This window comes from Schistocerca cancellata, chromosome 9, assembly GCF_023864275.1.
Source record: "Schistocerca cancellata isolate TAMUIC-IGC-003103 chromosome 9, iqSchCanc2.1, whole genome shotgun sequence".
Lineage (NCBI taxonomy): Eukaryota > Metazoa > Arthropoda > Insecta > Orthoptera > Acrididae > Schistocerca > Schistocerca cancellata.
In genome coordinates, this window is record NC_064634.1 from 412,579,571 (window position 1) to 412,600,574 (window position 21,004).

Below are 21,004 nucleotides of genomic sequence, written 5' to 3' on the forward strand. Positions count from 1 at the left end.
AACAAATGGTTGTAATATTCTTTTATATTTTGTGTAATAGAGTCATCAAAATAAGAAGAGCGCAAAGATCTGAAACTCACATGCAAAGCATCTACGAATTGTCACAAAAGCTGTAGCCGAGATTGCTACTATAGCAGATTACAAGATTCTAGTCACACAGAGTCCTGTAGTGGTACGCTAGTGAATAAGGACACTACATCCAAACTCACCAGCTGATCTCTATTAGTGAGGCAAAGTTCTTGTAGATGTTCAAAATGAATAGAATTATGGATGTGAAGTCATCATTTCCCCATAGATGACTCAGGAAAGTAGTCGGATGTTTTGTCAAGTTGTGTGTTGCTGCTCCTGTATTGATGACCATGGGTTGCAGTGGAATGTCCTCTTTGTGGACTTTTGGTAGGCCATACAGCCATGGCAGAGCAGCATCTTGTGGTCGAAGTTTCTTGACAGTTTTTACATCAAAAGTATTGCAAAGAAGTACATTGTTTATTTTTTGGAGGTGACAAATCATATCTCCTTTTATTTTCTTGTATGCTGCAACCTCAAGAGGTCCATACATTTTCTGCTTATACCCTGAGTACAGGAACAACACGATAGTGTGCTCCCTTTGTTATCTGGCAGGACAACCAAATCTATATTGTCACTTAACTGACAAATGGCCACTCTTTTCACCTTTGAAATGTTCTTCTTCGGCAGTGTGGCTCTGGCAAACACACGGTATTCCTTTGGCCCCATTGACTGATAGAGCATAGATGCCCTGTTCAACACTGCTTATGATGTCCACAACTGGTAGTACTGTTGGAGTTGGTGAGAAACTTAGTCCTTTCCCAGGCACCAGCATTATTTCATCATTGGTCATCCTCCCTGTAAGGTTGATCACAGTTTGCTTGGGTGATTCTTATGCATTTTTATTTAATGCTGCAAGACATTGCATTATTTCGTCATTGGTCATCCTCCCTGTAAGGTTGATCTCATTTTGCTTGGGTGTTTCTCGTGCATTTTTATTTAATGCTGCAAGACATTCATACAGTACTTCGAGATCTGTTTAGTTGTAGATTTTCTTCATGCTCTGTTGGCCTGTGTCCATGTGACAATGTCAGGCCACTCCCAAGAAGTGAGAGTGCTTGAGATGGATACCCAGTAGCTTTTTTGAAGCTGTATCAGGGCAGTGGGGAGTATAGTGGATTCCTTCTCCTACCAGCATCAAGCTGGCTCATTTGATGCAAATGACCACTGCAGTCCTTATGTGATGAGATATTTTGGTGACAAGTGGTGTAAGAGTACCATCTCTACATGTAAACAGGAATGTGAGTTAGCAGACCAGCTACTTCTTGTTGTGCAGCTTGTCCAGCCTCTTTGTTTTTTTGAAGCATTTCCTCCCCATAAAGGTACCTGGTATGTGTTCTGATTTTCTGGCATATTTCAAACTAGTAGGATTCCTAGGATGTCCTCCTCCTGATGACTTTTGACATAGTGCACTAGGTATACCACTCAAGGAGTAAGCAGTTGATAAGCAAGAAATTTGAGAGCAACTTGATGGGACTCTTGGAGTTTGGTCTCTGTTAATCCATCATGGACATGGAACATTAGCTGGTCAAGTAATTACCAATTAAATGTGCAAATAGCTGTGTAATTGAGATGTAGGTATTCAAGAATTACACAAGTTAGAGCTGTGCAGGGAAAACTTCAGACTGCATGGTGTATGTAATGGGCATGCAGAGTGTCAGATGGCTAGTGAGTATGTAAAGAACCATGGAGAATGTAACCAGGCCATGTTATCAGCACTTGACCGAGTTTGAAATAATATTTTTGTGGATAAGCCTCCATCGTACTGGTCAGATTGTTCAGTATCCAAGTTTGTTGGGTATTTGACTGTGACAGTGGGCCAAGTTACACTTAATATGAACATGGAGGAAACTGCATGTGTTATCAAGATTCCAACTGACCAAATTTGACACACCATGATTGTCCTGTTGTGCACCGAGCACACGTAACACCACATCTGCATCTTCCATTAAGGCACAGGTAATGTACTCACTACATCGTCTTGTGCCATCCTGCATCATTGGTTGGAGGCTAGCAGCAGCCAGTCTAGTGAATCATTATTTACTGAGCAGACAACTGTTAACATTGTAACACAGGAGTTATGCTGTACTGTACTGGGGAATAATCCACTGCTGACAAGAGGTACTGCACCATTTTCAGCATTGAATTTTGGTTCTCCACCACCTCAGATGACCATCATTTGTGAGTACTGCAGCACTGAGGGGAGTAGACACAATCTGCCAATTGAATTAGTGTAAAATACGTTAAAAATTTCTCTACCTTAATGAGTTGAATACAGTTGAAGATTACCTGAATGATTGACAGGATAGTTAGAGAATGGATGTTTCTCTGGAAGACAAAAATTTTGAAGTAATATCCACATCAGCTCAGAACTCTGTGTTTGTCAAAAACATCATATACAAAAGAAAGTATATTTCCCTAGCGTCTTCAGTTATGGTGTACACAAATTGTCATTATTTTCGAAATCATCTGTTTCTACTTCTAACATGAATTTCTTTGGAAGCACTTGTTTTGATGCTTTGGAGAAATGCACTGATGCTATCTCTAGTGCCTTTGCTAAGGGAGTTGTTGAATAAGATTTCAGGACACCACTAGTAGTGATGGAGGAAACAATGATGGCACAGCATTAACTAACAGACATTCTACATCATCATGTGTTATCTCTCGTGAGATAATATCTGATACCGTCTTTTCAACAGGACATTGCTCTTCCATACACCAATTATCTGTGTATGAACTTTTTGGTGAGCAAGACACCCTAATCTGTTCCCTGTAGGTCTTGTGTGGGATCAGCCGAGACATCAACTCTATCCTAGTGCAAGCATCCGAGATGCTGATAGCCTGTTACAATAGTTGTGGAAATGAGAGGATAAAGTGATTGTAACATACTTTTCTTATCGGTGCATGCATTCAGACCTAAGGGTGTACAAAAAATTATCAGTAACCAGCAATGTGCTGTACTGCCAGTTTCATTGTTCATTTAACTTGATTTTATAATCATTCTAGAAAATAAAACAACATCCTGTCTCAATATATGAAGCTTCATTTCACTTTCTCCTTTCTTTCTAGGTGCATAACATTTTTATCAGTGGCTATTCAGTTATTATATAAATTATTACTATAATTTTTCATGTAACACTACAACTTCTGAAACTATGTGTCTGTCTAAGAGCCAAGTCTTATTTTGATATGGTGGGGTGGGGGCATGGAATCTGAACTCCCCTTTCACCTAAATGAGATTACACATGATCTAGTTGCCATGTAGTGAAATTGAAAGATATGCGCTACTGATACTCAGCAAGGCCATCAATAAATTTAAACTATCAACAGCACTTTTGGCTATTGCCCATCCCTACTTTCAGTTAAGTTTAATGTAAGTGTCATTGTTTATTGTTTTTGTGCTGTTGTGATTATTTCTAAATACAAATAAGTTTGTTACAATAAAGAAGAGGAAAACCGATTATGATTCTTCCACTAGTGTTATGGAAACTTGAAAATATGTCTGCCCTACAGTAAAAGCCTAATTATTTATTTTTGTTTAATCTTAGCACATTAGCACATTATTTGGAGACTGGTGAAATTCTGAGGTTGCAATATTTCAGTATTTCACAATGCCGCGGAGTGTTAAGGATCATTACCTATAATATTAAATTAAAATCAATGTATGAAAATACACTTAGATTTGTCAGTGTTGTTCAAAAATCAACAAAAATATTGCCCGAACAATGATGGCTGCATTTCTTCCAAAAATTTGCTTAAATTCTACCATTAGTAGCTCAAATTGCAAAATATTGCCCAGTCTTGTCACCCGAGTGGTACTGAGTTATGATAAACAGTTCCAATGGATTTTGTGGCCAAGCCTGTCATATGTCATAGAGGAGTCTATTAGCATCAAACACTGTATAACCATATTATCATGGACACATACAAACGTGGTTGCATACTACATCAGAAGCCTAGTTGAAATCAAAGTGTGACTCAATGTTAAGATCTCAAAAGTATAGCTCATAGCAACTGTGTATTCCATTTTGTTTTATAAATAAAATTTGTTGCTATAGTTTCAAGCTGACTGTTGAAGTAATAATTAAAAAAAAGGTTTTTGATACTTAAGGAAACTGAAGAATATTAATGAAATAAAAGACACATTAATAAAATCTGAGGTTGAATTGAGGAACTTGGGATGCTTTGATGTGATGAAGGAATTTTGGCTTGCTTTGATAAATTGTGAATTTAAATACTGTGCATTATATTAGAATTTTAATTTGTTTGGTAGCAGAATGAAGTCATCATATTGCCAGATAAAGAAACACTGAAACTTCCTGGCAGATTAAAACTATGTGCTGGACCGAGACTCGAACTCGGGACCTTTGCCTTTTGTGGGCAAGTGCTCTACCAGGAGAGATTCTGTGCAGTTTGGAAAATAGGAGATGAGGTACTGGCGGAAGTAAAGCTGTGAGGACGGGCATGAGTCGTGCTTCGGTAGATCAGATGGTAGAGCACTTGCCCGCGAAAGGCAAGGGTCCCGAGTTGGAGACTCGGTCCGGCACACAGTTTTAATCTGCCAGGAAGTTTCATATCAGTGCACACTCTCCTGCAGAGTGAAAATCTCATTCTGGAAAGAAACACTGAATTGTGCACTGTTGAGAATATACTTTTTACTTGAAGGCTTCCCAAAAGCAAATTATATACATAAAATTAAAAATGTTCTTTCAGAATAAATGAAAAACTTGAGCCATTTTAAGATCTTCTTTAACAAATTGGACCCTTCCCTCCCCCTTTTGACAATCCCTGGCTACATCCTTGTGGAAATGACTGTGTGAATAGGTTCACAGGTAGGGCCATGAGACTATGAAGTTGGTACTCGTCTATTCCTGGATGATTATCGCTCTGTGCTCCCTTTTGTGACCATACCTCAGTCTTAACTTAACTCCATCAGTTACTGACATAAATTAAGTCTCATCTGACTGCATTGTACTGTTATTCAAATGTGGCAATTACTCTTGTCTTGAGCAATGAACAAAAAATTAAAAAAATCAGGCGACAAACCAGTAGAATATTTATTCGGCTCTGTCAAACATGTCATCTCTAGAAATTTTTGTGAAACTGCTCCTAAAGCTCTGTGTTGTTACACTCATTTAGATAGGGTGTGCCAGGCTTCCAAAGTCCTGTAAATGTTCGACACTTGAACTTTATAAGAAGTGCTTGAACTTGAGCATCATAGTATTGTCCAGGTAATGATCATAGCATGCAATAATACTATCAAAGACATTTTGTTGATTATTGTTTAGTAGCAATGTCTGTTTATTCAAGTATATCATACATTTATATGGGAAGAGATGTCTGTAAGAGAACTTAATTTTAGTTGGTGGCAACAATGAATTTTTTTGGTATTTACAAATCTCAACAATCAATGAGAGTGTGCAAGTATGTTTTCATATGCAGTTTTCATGATTTACTGTGTTGTTTTCAAAAAAAGGTTGCTGCTATCTGAAATATGCAGTACATTTTGCCAGCCTGTCACATTTATAATAGTCATTGTTGCTTTAGATAGAATATGTAAATGCAGAAGATATCATGATTTTATGCACTGTAAACAAACTGAAACTGAAACTTTTCTTTTCAGATATGGTCAAAGTTTATGTGATGAAATGCTGCATATTCTGCATTATAACAGTGATATGTTGATTAGTAAAGTAAGTGACAATGGTAATGATGTTTCCACCAATGATTACAATTTTCAGTCAAGTAATATAACTGCTTCAATTGAGGCTGAAGACCTGGTGCCATTTGTGAGAGAGAAAGATTATGCAAGCTATGCAAACAAGGTCATTACCAACCAGTGATGAATCATAGACTGAAGTGAAACTGGAGAAGATAAGTGTAGAAAGTAATCCTACCACTCAGAGGCTTTTGTCGTGAAGGCCTGCATGTGTCAAACTAAACCTGGCAGCTCTGCCATCAGATGATGCTGTCCGATACATTTGTGCACAATGTTTTGCAAACTGCTCACCTGAAAATAATGAGATATCAGAGATCAGCAGACAGCACATTGCAATAAAGATTTTATATATATTCTTATATATGTGATGTCTGTTCTGTCAGACATGTTCTACAGGACAGGCACAACACAAATAATAATACGAGTGTGATTCAAACGAAAATCTTAAAAGCTCCATAAAATTTCGAATGTTGTGTGGTGGAGTTGGTAATGAAGTAGTGTTCCTTGAGGTTCAAGAAGTTGCCGACAGGTGACACAGTGATGCTACTATCCAGGAGAAGGCAGCGGCATCCACAAGAAGATGGCAAATCCACTGTCAACATGCACCGTGACTAATCAACAATCTGTGATGCGGTTTTTGTGCAGTGCAGATGTCAAACCAATCGAAATTCATCACAGAATGACAGTGCAGTATGGTGATTTATGTTTGTCATTGCAGCAAGTGTACAAGTGATATAGAAAGCTTAAAAGTGATGTTACTTCTATGGATGCCCGAAGACCAGGGCAGACTCACCGCAAGCGACACGACTAGAACATTGCGGTAGCAGAGGAGCTTGTAAAGGAGAACAAACGTGTAACTCTGACTGAAATAGCCACATGTTTGAAGACTGATATTGGATCTGTGCAGAATATTGTTCACAATGTACTGCAATTCAGTACGGTGTCTGCAAGACACGTTCACGTCAGATGACTGCTGAATTGAAAGACAGTTGCATCGATGTCCATTAAAAACTTTTGTGTTGTTTCCATGTCAGAGATGATGCATTTCTGGGAAGAAATTGTTACAGGCAATAAAACTTGGGCCCACTATCACCAACAAGAAAAGAAAAGGTCCAGCAAGGAATGGCGCCACAGCTCATTAGCAAAACGAAAAAATTCTACACTCAACCATCTGCTGGAAAAGTTGTGCTCTTTCATTTCTGGGATGCAAATTGAGTAATTTTGGAGCATTACGTGGATAGTGGAGTGACAGTAACCAGTATCCCTTATTCAGATATGCTGAAAAAACAACTTCACCCAGCAATCAGGAGTAAACAATGAGGGCATCTGACGTCAGGAGTGTTGCTACACCATGAGAATGCCTAACCACATACAACCCATAAAAGAGTTGAGACTATTCTGGAAATGAAATTTGAATGTGTGGAACATGCACCTTATTCACCATACCTCACTCCTAGTAACTTTCATCTGTTGATGCACTCAAAGAGACAATGGGAGGGAGGCATTTCAGAAGTGTCGAAGAGGTGGAAACCACGGTGCATGACTGGCTAAACACACAATCAAAAAAATTCTTTCATCACGGCATCGATGCACTTCTGAAATGGCGGAATATGTGCATTTAATGTCAGGGAGACTACATCAGAAAATGGAAAGTTTTTTGTTCATTGTTACAATTAAAAATATGATAGCACTTTGAAGGTTTTTATTTGAATCACCCTCAATATACATTCCTGGACAGTAATGATAACTTCAGTGCTGATGTACACTATGTTTGAACTTTTGTGGGAATCAGGTAAAGCTGTGAGCAATGAGGATAATGGATGGTGGACACTACATCTGTAATGTGTGACAGGTTGAGAATTTGGGTTGGAAGGGAAGCCTGTCCAGATATCTGAAGTGGTTAAGGCAAACGCTCACATAAAATGGAAAATCCAGGTTTGAGTCATGGTCTGGCACAAATTTTTACTTGTCACCACTGAATTTAATACAATACCCAATTGCAGCTGATCAGTATTTCTCTTAAAGCATGGAAAGACTGTATATCTAAAAGTGGACAATGAATTCTTTTAAACAGTTATTGTGGTTGAGAAATTATGCGTCAAGAAAATGCGTAGAACAATGTTGTAGCAAGCTAGTGGTTATAAATCAATTCTTGAGCCTTTTCCTACCAAAGTATTCTAGTTGAGTTGCAGATAGGCACAACAAAAAGACAATTATAGCTGAGAGTCTTTTTGTTGTGCCCATCTGTGACTCAGCATCTTGAGTAGAAACTTTCCTTCTCATAGTAGTGTTGCATTCCATCCTGGATTTTACATTGTTTGATCAAAGTATTCTTGTGTGATTTATAGGACATATAACATCAAAGTATTCTTGTGTGATTTATAGGACATATAACATCAAAGTATACTATTACTGCTCATCTGTTAAATTACAAAGCTGTTTCAGTTTTAGTTACATGAACAGTTAAGAATTCCTCGGTGCAAAGCAGAAAAGACAGGCCTTCATCCCTCCAAGCAACATTAATGAACATCCTAGCACAGAGAGTGTATGCTCGGCAACTATTCTGACTTTTATTGATAACTTTTTTGGACGAGACAGGAAAGGGAACAACAGGAATGCAAGTAGAGACAGGGTGTATTTGAAAACTCACTACCCATCTGATGCAATGACAATGCTTTTAACAAAGTTTCTCAAATGCCCTCCTCTAGAAAATAATTTTCTTACAGATTTTCAGTGTGACATATGAACTTAATCCAGCTGCAGCAGTAACACCATTATTGGCTTCCTCGGGTAAATCCTGTAGCTTTTCTGTTCTGAATGTGAAATTTATGGAGTTGACCTATCATTTTACCAATGACTATAAATTTCATATCTGGCTGTATTGGTAGTAATAAAGGACAACCTCACAACTTGCAGGTCCACTGTGTTGCTAAGTTCAAATTGTATGTGAAGCTGCTATGGCATCACAATCCGTCTCCACAATAACTAAATTTACATTTATTTTTATAGGTCTTACAACAGCACAAAACTGGCATCTCATGGATAAGGGTGGGATGGAAAAGGGCTTTGAGATGGGCACCGAATGATATGTCGCTTGGGTAGAAAAATGCTCTTGAACCAATTGTGGATTGAAATGTAGCTTTGCCATGTTGATAAAGCCATATTCAGAGAATCCTGTATCAAAGACATTGCGTATGTTTCCTTTACTAGCGGGTGTTCCAAACCGCATCGCCTTTCGAATCTTGCCAAGTGTGCCTCCTGGCATGATTTAAATTGAACCAGGTCTCGTGGATAGAAACTTTCCTTCCCAATGTTGGGTATCGTTTCCAGAAAAGTAGTTGCTAACATATCGGATCTCTCCATCAGAACGCGTCTTCCATTGTTGCATTTGCTGTACCTGAATCCCGAACATTTCAGAATTCTTTCATCCGAATGACTGCGTCTTTTGAAAGCAATCTTTTTTAAAACATTTGCGTCCTTTTGCCTAAATTTCCAATAAAATAAATTATGATGAACATCATCTTTCTGGAAATCGTTCAAATCAGTGAAAGTTCTTCTTTCTGAACCTTCATTTCTTGACCACAGGTTTGCAGTTGCTATGCTTTTGCACATTTTCCCGTACCCTTCGTAATGCAAAAACAAACACCTCTGTTATTGCAGATCGCATGCTATCTGGACGGCACGTGTGGCAGAAATGAATTGACATTTGACACGTAACAACAGTCTGCTCTTCACGAACCAAGCCGGGACTTAACTTCACTTAGATTTCTGACTGTCATGCCAATTGACAGCAGTACAGTTGGATTTTCTCCCAAGCTTGTTGACTGGGCGGTTGGTAGCATGGGTAATGGGTATGCATTTGCAGGTTTTGCCGTCTTTGGGAACGCGGCTCACAGGAGTCTAAAGCCCGGTCCACACGCAACGATCTGTCTGCGCAGACATTGGCGCAGATGTCTGTACATGCAAAAGATCGCTGCAAATGTGGTGTGTTCACACGACACAAACCCCAATCTACTACTCGCCCGCCATCTATCGGTGTAGAAAAGAAATATCAGTGGCAAGCGACTACGCTCCCCGTAAACGTCAAAAACTTAATTCAGGTATTTTGAAATATAGAAATGGAGGAAGTTCTGTTGTGGTCTGTGTTCGCAAGTTGTGTTGCAAAAAACATTCAGACCAATCGCAGGAAACAGAGAAGGCGGTCAAAATGGTGTAGACAGTGGCTGCTAAAGCGAAAGCAGTTTTCTCACGTACATTTACTGTGAGAGTTGCAGGGCGAACCTGTTTTGTTTTACATTACCTCGTGTTCCATTTCCTGGCACATTGACACTCCAATTTCATCTTCAATTGTACTCCTGCTTGGTCTTAGCGTTTCTTGATCACTAAGAAAGCCAAGCACATCAAAATACCATAACGTGGGCTGGTATACTTGATCTACTCTTACACCAGATCTTCTAGATTTCTGAACTTTGGATAACTCTTCTTTTCGGTAATCAGTTCGCTGACAGACTTAATTTACTTGACTTGCCTTCATGCACTCATCCTTCAGCACAGCGTAAATAGCTTCACATGTGTTGGGTATTATTTTACTCAACGCTTGTTTCGATATTGCAGTTGAAAATTCCAAATCCTTGTAGCTCCTTCCTGTTGCTAGGAATCTTAATGTTGCGCCAGCCGTTTATGAGAAGAAATTTCCCTTCTCATACAAGTATTTTTTTCTCATAATATGAGGGGTTACAAGCTTTAACAGATAATTATAAGTTTCGACATCCATCCGCAAATAATTTCGCCAGTTCGTAACGATTTTTTTTTTTATTACCGTTTCTCTGTTTGCCGAGGCGTCAACTGCCCGCAACTTTTCAATTAGAGCATTGAATGGTGCTGTCTTTTTGTCTCGGTCACTATATTCTTTACTTTTAATCTTCCACAAACATGGGTGGTTTCTATATATTTCAATGAATTCACTTACAAACTCTCGAGAACACTGACGAATATCAGTCATTTTAATGCCCTGTGCGCACAAATACAAACACTAGACTGAGCAAACAGCTGTTTCGCGCCAGATTTGCGGCGATCTCCTGTCCACATGCTCCAACTTGTCTGCGCAGATGTGGTTTGAACCCACAGATTTGAGAGGTTTCGCTCAAACCTCCAACTCCAACTTCCAGGTTTGCACACACCTCAGGTTGGTGCAAATCTTCTGTCCACACGCAACGATCTGTCTGCGCAGATGTGATGTGCGCAGACATTGGCGCAGACAGATCGTTGCGTGTGGACGGGCCTTAAAGCTAAAGCCCGGTCCACACGCAACGATCTGTCTGCGCAGACATCGGCGCAGATGTCTGCACATGCAAAAGATCGCTGCAAATGTGGTGTGTTCACATGACACAAACCCCAATCTACTACTCGCCCGCCATCTGTCGGTGTAGAAAAGAAATATCAGTGGCAAACGATTACGCTCACCTTAAACGTCAAAAATTTAATTAAGTTATTTTGAAATATAGAAATGTAGGAAGTTCTATTGTGGTCTGTGTTCGCAGCTTGTGCTGCAAAAAACATTCAGACCAACCGCAGGAAACAGAGAAAGTGGTCAAAATGGTGTAGACAGTGGCTGCTAAAGCGAAAGCAGTTTTCTCACGTACATTTAGTGCGAGAGTTGCAGGGCGAACCTGTTTTGTTTTACATTACTTCGTGTTCCATTTCCTGCCACATTGACACTCCAATTTCATCTTCAATTGTACTCCTGCTTGGTCTTGGCGTTTCTTGATCACTAAGAAAGCCAAGCAGATCAAAATACCATAACATTGGCTGGTATACTTGATAAGTTGATCTACTCTTACACCAGATCTTCTAGATTTCTGAACTTTGGATAACTCTTTTCGGTAAACAGTTCGCTGACAGACTTAATTTACTTGACTTGCCTTCATGAATCATCCTTCAGGAGAGCGTAAATAGCTTCAAATGTGTTGGGTATTATTTTACTCGACGCTTGTTTCGATATTGCAGTTGAAAATTCCAAATCCTTGTAGCTCCTTCCTGTTGCTAGGAATCTTAATGTTACCGCCAGCCGTTCATGAGGCGAAATTGCCCTTCTCATACAAGTATTTTTTCTCATAATATGAGGGGTTACAAGCTTTAAGAGATAATTATAAGTTTCGATATCCATCCGCAAATAATTTCGCCAGTTTGCAACGAATTTTTTTTTAATTGCCGTTTCTCTGTTTGCCGAGGCGTCAACTGCCCGCAATATTTCAATTAGAGCATTGTATGCTGCTGTGGTTTGGTCTCGGTCACTATATTCTTTACTTTTAATCTTCCACAAAATGGGTGGTTTCTATATATTTCAATGAATTCACTTCAAATGGTTCAAATGTCTCTGAGCACTATGGGACTTAACATCTGTGGTCATTAGTCCCCTATAACTTAGAACTACTTATACCTAACTAACCTAAGGACATCACACACATCCATGCCCGAGGCAGGATTCGAACCTGCGACCGGAGCTGTCACGCGGTTCCAGACTGAAGCGCCTTTAACCGCACGGCCGCACCGGCCGGCGCATGAATTCACTTACAAACTCTCGAGAACACTGACGAGTATCAGCCGTTTTAATGCCCTGTACGCACAAATACAAACACTAGACTGACTAAACAGCTGTTTCGCGCCAGATTTGAGGCGATCTCCTGTACACACGCTCCAACTTGTCTGTGCAGATGTGGTTTGAACCCAACTCCAACTTCCAGGTTTGCACACACCTCAGGTTGGTGCAAATCTTCTGTCCAAACGCAACGATCTGTCTGCGCAGATGTGATGTGCGCAGATATTTGCTCAGACAGATCGTTGCGTGTGGACGGGCCTTGAAGCTAGCGAAATGAGGGATGCTGACGACTTGACAGTCTGCCTTTATCGACGTTTAGAATCGATAGTATGGCTATACCTAGAGTACGACATGTGAGCGCTTGTTTTGATTTTCGTTGAGGTTATGGTCTAACGTGTATACATAGTTATCGGAAGATGTGAACTAATATTATGTTAAAAATGGAAGAACATAGCATGTACGGAGATTGGACAGGAGATCCAAAAAAACTGGGAGATGCAGTGAAGCCTATCGAAGTGAGTGCATAGCGGTATGTAGTAGCGTGGTGTTTTCCTTTTCGTTTGACACTGTAATTTTTTGACGGATACATTGTTTCAGTTACCTTGCGCGTATGGGTTATTCTGTTAATCAAGTCGGCTTACATCGGTAGAGTAATATGCTGATACAGTAGAACACAAAAATTACAGTGTCAAAAATGAAGATAACTGCACTCTGTAACATTCACATTGCAGTTTAGTGTTAACAAATGTAATTGCGTTTATTGCTATCTCTTGTGCTGGAGAAGCGTTGGTACAGTTTCAGTGTATGTTTCTGCGTTAGCCATACTGTCTCACCATTGTTATATATTCAGCTGTGGTTTTCAAGTGCATCAGATTTTTTACTAATACCTACCTAGAAGGAGAATTCAGAAAAGGCTGAATTGTAAAGGTTCAGCCAGATCAACAAACATGTGGCAAAAGGCCCTCTCTGCATATCAAATGGTTAAACTCAGTTCAGTACGTCCCCTGTATTAACCTTTACTTAAGCCCCTCGTTTATCCATTCTTTCTGCACTGTCTGTTTCATTATGTTAATCCATTTCGTCTGTAATTTATTTTATTATGATTATCAATGCACACACAGAAATTTGCTATACATACATAGCATACATCTGTACTTCACAAGCCACCTTCCAGTGTGTGGCAGAGGGTACTTTTTGTACCACTGTCACTTCTGCCTCTTCTTGTTCGTTGTGTATGGTTCATGAGAATGACAATTGTTGGTTAAGCCCCCACATGAGCTCAAATCTGTCTAATCTTGTCTTCATGGACTTCTCATGAGATATATGTAGGAGGAAATAATAAAGTAGTATATTTTTTTAATTGAAACACATGCTCATATTTTGAGTACACTTCGGAACTTTAACATACAGTGATGTAGAATGCCTTTCTTGCAGCATCTGTCACTGGAATGGGTTGAGCATCTCTGTGACACTTTCCAGATTAACCTGCAATGAAAGGTGCTGTTCTTCTTAGGATCTTCTCTATTTTCTGTATCAGTCTTATATGGCACAAATCCCAGCCTGACGACCAGTATACAAATATTGATGAAACGAGTGATCTGTAAGCTACTTCCTTTGTCGATGGACCACATTTCCTGTGGATTCTTTCAATGAATCTTAGTTCAGCACCACCCTAACCCACAGTTAATTTTGTGTGATTGTTCCACTTCACATTGCTCTGTATGCATACTCATGGATGTTTTACAGAAGCAACTGAAGTCAAGGTTAGATTGAAAGATGATGGTTTGGTTGTGATTTGATGAATTGGTGAATGTGAATATGAAATCTCAGATGTGGCAACCTACTGAACTCTCGCATTGCCTGAGGTATTGGTTGTGTTGAAAGATGACAGTTTGGTTGTGAGTTGGTGATAGAGTATCAGATTCTTCAGTTAATCTGTAATGTTTTACACTAACTTCATAATTTCGGAGAGTGTAAGAACTCTGTTTTGGAATCTCACTTTGTGTGTAATGCTCTTTTCAGTGTTGTTCTCCAGTGTTCTGTTATATATGTCTTATATTTCTTTCATTGTGATAATGACATTTAAATTGTAATATGTTCTGTTGTTTTACTGTATTGACAATTGTCGGCACCAAAAGAGGGTGTGGAAAATTGCAGCAAGTGATTCATGTCCATCAGTGACACGAGTGAAATGCAACTCACTATTTACCTGGATAATGTTGAGAACATGAAGAAGAGGAATTAATCTTGAAGTAATACACAAAAATAACCCAGTCTGTATTCTGTACATACCCCAAGGAGAGACAAACACTTTTTTGCATATATGCGATTGCTACACTGCATAGATTCTTAATGGGAAAAGTTTTGTTGATCCTAATGCTAACTGCATGGTTAATGTATAAGCTTTCTGTGTTAAGAGGCAGAGATTTAATGTCATGTGAAGTTGTAACATTTTTTTTCTTTTCTTTCTTTGTCATAATAGACACACGTGTAGTATATGGAAAAGATCCATCTATTTCAACAATAAGCAGTTGAATTTCTACAACAAATATGACAGTTTTTATGCTGTAAATCAACAAGGAATTACTTGTGATGGTAATTATGATAAAATTGACTGCAACATTTGTTTTTGACCGACAATACTAGATGACTGTGACATCTTCAGAAAATAATAATATTGTTATGTTTTGATGAATGTTGTGTAGACAATTTTACAACGCATCCAGCACTTGCCTGCCATGTTCACATGCCACAAATTTGTTGGCAACATAACAAAGAGAAAAACTGCAGTTACAGCATAACTGTTTCAAGTGGCATCTCCATGAAATATTTTGTGTACAGATTGGGATACTGAGTATTCCATCTAATTATTCATAAAACTCTCTGATTCATAAATATTTGTGGTTGCGTGTTCTAACAGTTTCACTGTTTGTGACTTAAAGTGATCCAACCAAGAGTCCAGAGGAGTTCCCATTGTAAGACTTGTCCTTTTGATGCCCATACCAGTGCCAAAAACAGCACTATTACTGGCAGGCCTTATTTTATCACTGGGAGAGTCACATACCAAACAGCCAATCCTTTTCCTTAGATAAATGGAATGTTAAGATTTAACATCTCACCAGCAATGTGGCTATTAGAGACAGTCCCTAACGTTTGAGGATGGAAGGAAATTGTCTTTGTCCTTTTGAGAGGAATCATCCTGGCTTTTGTCTTATTGATATAGGGAAAATGTAGAAAACCTAAATCTGATTGGCTGATGGTGGATTTGAGTCATTACTGTCTTAGTAAGTAAAGGACGAATTTACAAAGATAGAGAATACATATTGGCAACACACTTTACCCTACAGCAGAGGAAGCATTGCAACTTGATAGCCATCAACTTGGTGCATGTTTTACTACATACTCCATTTGGTTTCTTTCTCCCAGTACCAGTTCATTTTTTCACTGACCTGGCCTTGATTAACAACAGTTTTTTTTTCTGGCCCCATTCCTTTTTATAAATTGCTGATTTCCTTCATTGTTATTTTCTTCCCTTTGTCTGCAATTTTTCTTCTCATTTTTATAGCCCATTTATGATATATTTCTATTTATCTCTTATTTATCTAATACCGTCTATTCAGTTTTAAATTCTAAAGTTTTCAAGTCTCTTTTTAGCACTGATAATCTGTCTAATTCCGCCCAGTGAATTTCCCTTGATGTAAGGAACTTACCATATATTCTTAAGCCTTACCAATCTTTCTAATTTTTATCAATATTATAGTATAGTTACATAATACTATTAAATTAATTCCATCATAGCCTATCAGGAGTGCAAAGATTGTAAAATGCTGATTATTTGGTCTACACAGCACCAGCAGCAGTATGAAAACTGAGCTTCCCTTATAATTGTACTGTTACAGACTGTGATGTAGGCAGTGTGGCTTAACAGTTAACATTGCTGGCTGGTATGCTATAGGTCACAGTTCAAACCAGACTACCACTAATTGTATGTCATTTAGTATTTGTTATTTCTAGAAGCTTCTTGAAATCTATTGTATTTATAATGTTTGTGTGCTCTGCAGTATTGGATGACTGTATATATGGCAGCACTCTTCATCAGGAGTTTATTCTGCAATGGTTGTACATTGGTGTCAGTGATAAATGTGCTTTTAGCACTAAGTGTTGTACTTCAATGATGGCCCTGCATTGTACTTTGGGCTTCAGTGTGGTTTCAATGTGACATTGTTTGGTGGAGATGCCGGGTACTCCAAACCACATACTTCACCATGGCAACATAAAAGCCATCACCTGTGTGCATACGCACAGAAACCAGAGTGCAAGCTGTACATAGTTCCAAAGATCCATAAATTTAGGAGACTGTTGGTTTTCAAAATGCCCAAGTAAGCTGCACATCAGGCATCCATGAGTGTTTTCCAGAGATGCTGGTCAGGATAACTACATCTATACTCTTCAAACCACTGTGAGGTGCATGCTGAGGATACATCCCATTATCAGTTATCAGAGTTTCTTCCTGTTCCATTCATGTATGGAGTGTGGGAAGAATGATTGATAGAATGCCTCTGTGCATGCAGTAATTATTTGAATCTTATCCTCATAATCCTCTGAGTGATATGTAAGGGGTTGTAGTATATTCCTAGAGTAATCATTTAAAGCCAGTTCTGGAAACTTTGTTAATAGACTTTCTCGGGATAGTTCATGTCTATCTTCAAAAGTCTTCCAGTTCAGTTCCCAGTTCCTTCAGCATCTCTGTGACACTCTCCCATGGATTAAACAAACCTGTGACCATTTGTGCTGCCATTCTCTGTTTACGTTCAATATCCCCCGTTAGTGTTACCTGGTATGGGTCCCACACACTTGAGCGATATTCTAGAACCGGTTGCATAAGTGATTTGTAAGCAATTTCCTTTGTAGACTGATTGCACTTCCCCATTATTCTACCAGTAAACCAGATTCTGCCATCTGAAATGACTGAAAGGATTGGACCATGTTGCTGTATTACAATGGGTGAGATGCCCTGATGGGCATTGGCAAATATGTACATTTACTAGGATGGCACTGTCCAGCAGTTCTTTGAGAACAATGAAGAGAAGTTTTTTCTTTTGCCTAATAGCTGCCAGAATAGAAACTTGGATTATTTTCATGAACATGCATCTGCGAGCAATTGGTTAATGGTGAGAGACTGCTTGAAAATAATACAAAACAATATGTATTATGGTTATCTACAAAAATAAATGTGTGTTATAGCACACACATTATTATAGTATCCTGTAATTATTGCAGTTTCACGAAACACTTTCAATTATATATGTGACAAATAAGTATAAATGTGAGAATTTTAACCTATGATGTCCTCATTAATAATCAACCAGTCATTACAATATGTCTTCAGCTGAAAATTGTGAAGTGTTCAAACATGAAGAATGTTGCCCTTGATTTTTTTCGGAAACTAAGGTCTAATGTTTAATCCTTGTTTGGACCCATTTGGAGAGAGTAAATTGTACATCTTTCTTTTGAGATTGCTTTAGGCTAACAGGAACATCATTTTGGATTAATTTATCACACTAGTGTTCATCCCTGCATGTTGTGCAGTATTCTGGCGCATTCACTTACACACTGAGGCAGTGAACTATGTATGTCATTGAATCATTCATTCTATGATAGCCAATGATAGTTCAAGATCAGATCCTGAAACACCTCACTTTATGAGCCATGCTTTGTGGTCAACAGGCTATTCATGACCATGCCATTCCTCTTTTAGAAGGAAGATATTTGATGGTATTGGAGGCTTTGGTACAAATGATGTTTCTGGATGCACTCTGAAATTGGATATGATATCATAAACTGGATAATCCAGTACACATCTAGGAACTGGGTGTTGGCATAGAATGACACCAGTCCAGAACACATTGTGACAGAGCCCTTTATTAAGCTAAACGCAGGACGTTTGGAACATACTACTGCATCTTCGGGATTGAGTGGCGTAGTTCAACACCAGCTTTTAGGCGGCTAGACTACAAAGCAGATTTTCAATTGTTAAGTGGAATCTCTGTGATGATAATTAATTCTACTGATTTAGCATTTTACGCAGAAAATACCTATTGTGTGTGATGAAAGAAGGTACAGCAATCAGTTGCAACTCGTGTTTATTGTTGCAGATCTAGATATCGGTTACTGAGTGACAATCTGCAGTGCTAGAGATAATACAGGAATCAATTAATATAAAATCACATTCGAGTTAGCAGCAGAGTTCAATTGTATAAATTTCACTTACAAGTTGATGCTACATACCAGCAGATAAAGTTAACACATTTCAACTGTTACTTGGCATAATCCCTCTATGAATTATTATGCCTCAAGAGTTCAGATTGCACTGAGGCCGTCGTTTACAATTACCTCACAGATGGCCTCAGTATATGTCATACATGACTAAGGCGCCATCTAGACATGTGTCATGTTACAGTAATGTGTCGTATATATGTAGCTGGTTATTTTTATTATCACATAAGTAGCTCTTTTAAGGAAATATATTTCTTTATTAATGAACAGTAGAACTAACTACAAAGGTGATTGATATTGAAGCAGTAAGAGTTCTTAATACAATCAAGTGGTGGTAATGTGAACTACTTTGTCTAGGTGGCTACTGATATGTATGTAATTGCTATTTGTATTGTGTAAAAGAAGTGCATCATGTATAAATGTACGTAAAAACATTTCGCATCCATTTGTTTCTATAAAATTTAACAATAGCAGTTAAAAGAGGAGTATATTAGAAGCACAATTTCTGAAACAATGTTATGCACACCGACTGGTGCTTATGTGAGCTAGTCCCTCATTTAGTTATTGGTATTTCCCTAATTATGCATCACTAAAATAAACATAAAATACACAAGATCTTTGTTTAACGTGCATTATTTCCAGTTTAATAAACAATGCAATAAAATTCAACTAAAGCTGATTAGTGAGCATAGTACTTGCTGAGCAGTTCAGGAGCTTATAGAGGATAAAGTATTCTCACATCCGACGTAATGTAATGCTGGATGTTATTATGGTACTAATTGATGTTAAATATAGTAAATTATTAGAAAAACCAAATGAATGCGTGTAAATTCAACTATAGAAGCTTGCAGAGCATATGAACATGTAAATAGTGTTGGAGGTGGTTAGCTATAACTATGTTGCATCTATTTTGTATCAATAAAAAATATATTTCCTTGAATTTTTATGATAATATAAATAACCAAGTACATACATACTATGAATTACTGCAACATGAGACATGTGTTGTGGGCACCATAGTCCTAACACTGTGGCCAGCTGTGAGATAACTGTAAACAGCGGCCTTAGTGTGATTTCAACTCTTGACATGTATAGTCGAAGAGGGACTGTGCCAAGTAACAGCTGAGATCTGTTAAGTTTATCTTCTGGTTTGTACCATCCAATTATATGTGAAATTTATACAGCTATACTATGTTGTTGATGTCTATGCAGTTGTATTTTAATTGGCTCCTGTATTGCCTCCAGCATTGAAGATACTCACTGGCTGAAATCTAGATCTGCTACAATATACACAAGCTGCAACTGATTACTGTACCTTATTTCACCAATTGAAATAAGTATGGATGCTGAGCACGTAGATTTAAAAAAAAAAAAAAAAAAAAAAAAAAAAAAGTTTCTGCTGCAGAAAATGGTGATCTAGTTGGAGTATACTGGATGTTTCAGAAATACTTTTACAGCCTTTGAGGGCAGGTTCCTTACACCACAAAAGAAGAAAGTGTCTGGTAAACATGGGCTCTAAAATGCATTGTTTAAGAACAATGAAACACATCTCTTGTATTGAATAAGTTCCCAGTTTAACATCTTTTGCAAATAACTCTATGTGTACAATCTGCACTAGATATTGGGAAATAGTTCACCTTCGCTACAATGAAACCCATCTCTTCTATTGATCAAGTTTCCATAGCTCTTGACATATGCATTTTATAACCCATGTTTACCGACATTTTTTTCTTGTTTTAGTTTGCGGAACCTGTCTCCAATGTTTGTAAAAGTATTTTTAAAACATTCTGTGTAGCCAATGTGGTGACTGTTTCTGATCCGTATGTGCTCGTGAGTCATTCTACAATAGTTGTATGACTGTGGAAGGCTGGTGCTGGATCTGTTCCCATGGAGTTGGGATGCTTCACAGGATAGATAGTTGATTCGATGCTGCTCAGTATACTCTTGTTATGATTCCATCAGTGCAACAACTTTGTTCTGAGAGAATGACCTGTATCCAGCAGAATCAATCTCCAGGACACATGACAGCTATGGTGCAGGAATGATATGCAGAATAGCATGAAATTTCTATTCTTGGCAGGCCGTCTCCTGCACCAATCATCAACCCCATTAAAATGTGTGGGCAGAGATGAAACAGACTATGCGAGAAAATTGTCCTGACTTGCACGATGACCTGCCTGGAGGAGGTGGCAGAAATTGAGAGATTTCTTGCTTACCTCATAGACTCTGTTCTCATATGATGCAGGTGGTAATTGAAGTGGAAGGCCCTTGCACAGGATATTAAGTGCTGAAGAAACCACATACTGTGCCCGTTTAAGGGCTGTAAAAAACTTATTACAAAATGT

General features: G+C 38.5%; 1 protein-coding gene across 2 annotated transcripts in view; it reads left to right on the forward strand.

Annotated features, from left to right (window-relative positions):
* Positions 1 to 12,669: 12,669 nt before the first annotated feature.
* The window catches only part of LOC126100625 (DNA-directed RNA polymerase III subunit RPC2), a 178,484-nt gene continuing 170,149 nt past the window's right edge, over positions 12,670 to 21,004 (forward strand). The window contains exon 1 of one of the 2 annotated variants that reach the window (XM_049911251.1): positions 12,670 to 12,898. In XM_049911251.1, the coding sequence (XP_049767208.1) occupies positions 12,815 to 12,898 (84 nt within the window). In that variant the 5' untranslated portion in view covers positions 12,670 to 12,814. Of the gene's footprint in view, positions 12,913 to 21,004 lie in introns of both variants that reach the window. The other variant, XM_049911252.1, reaches the window with a different exon arrangement.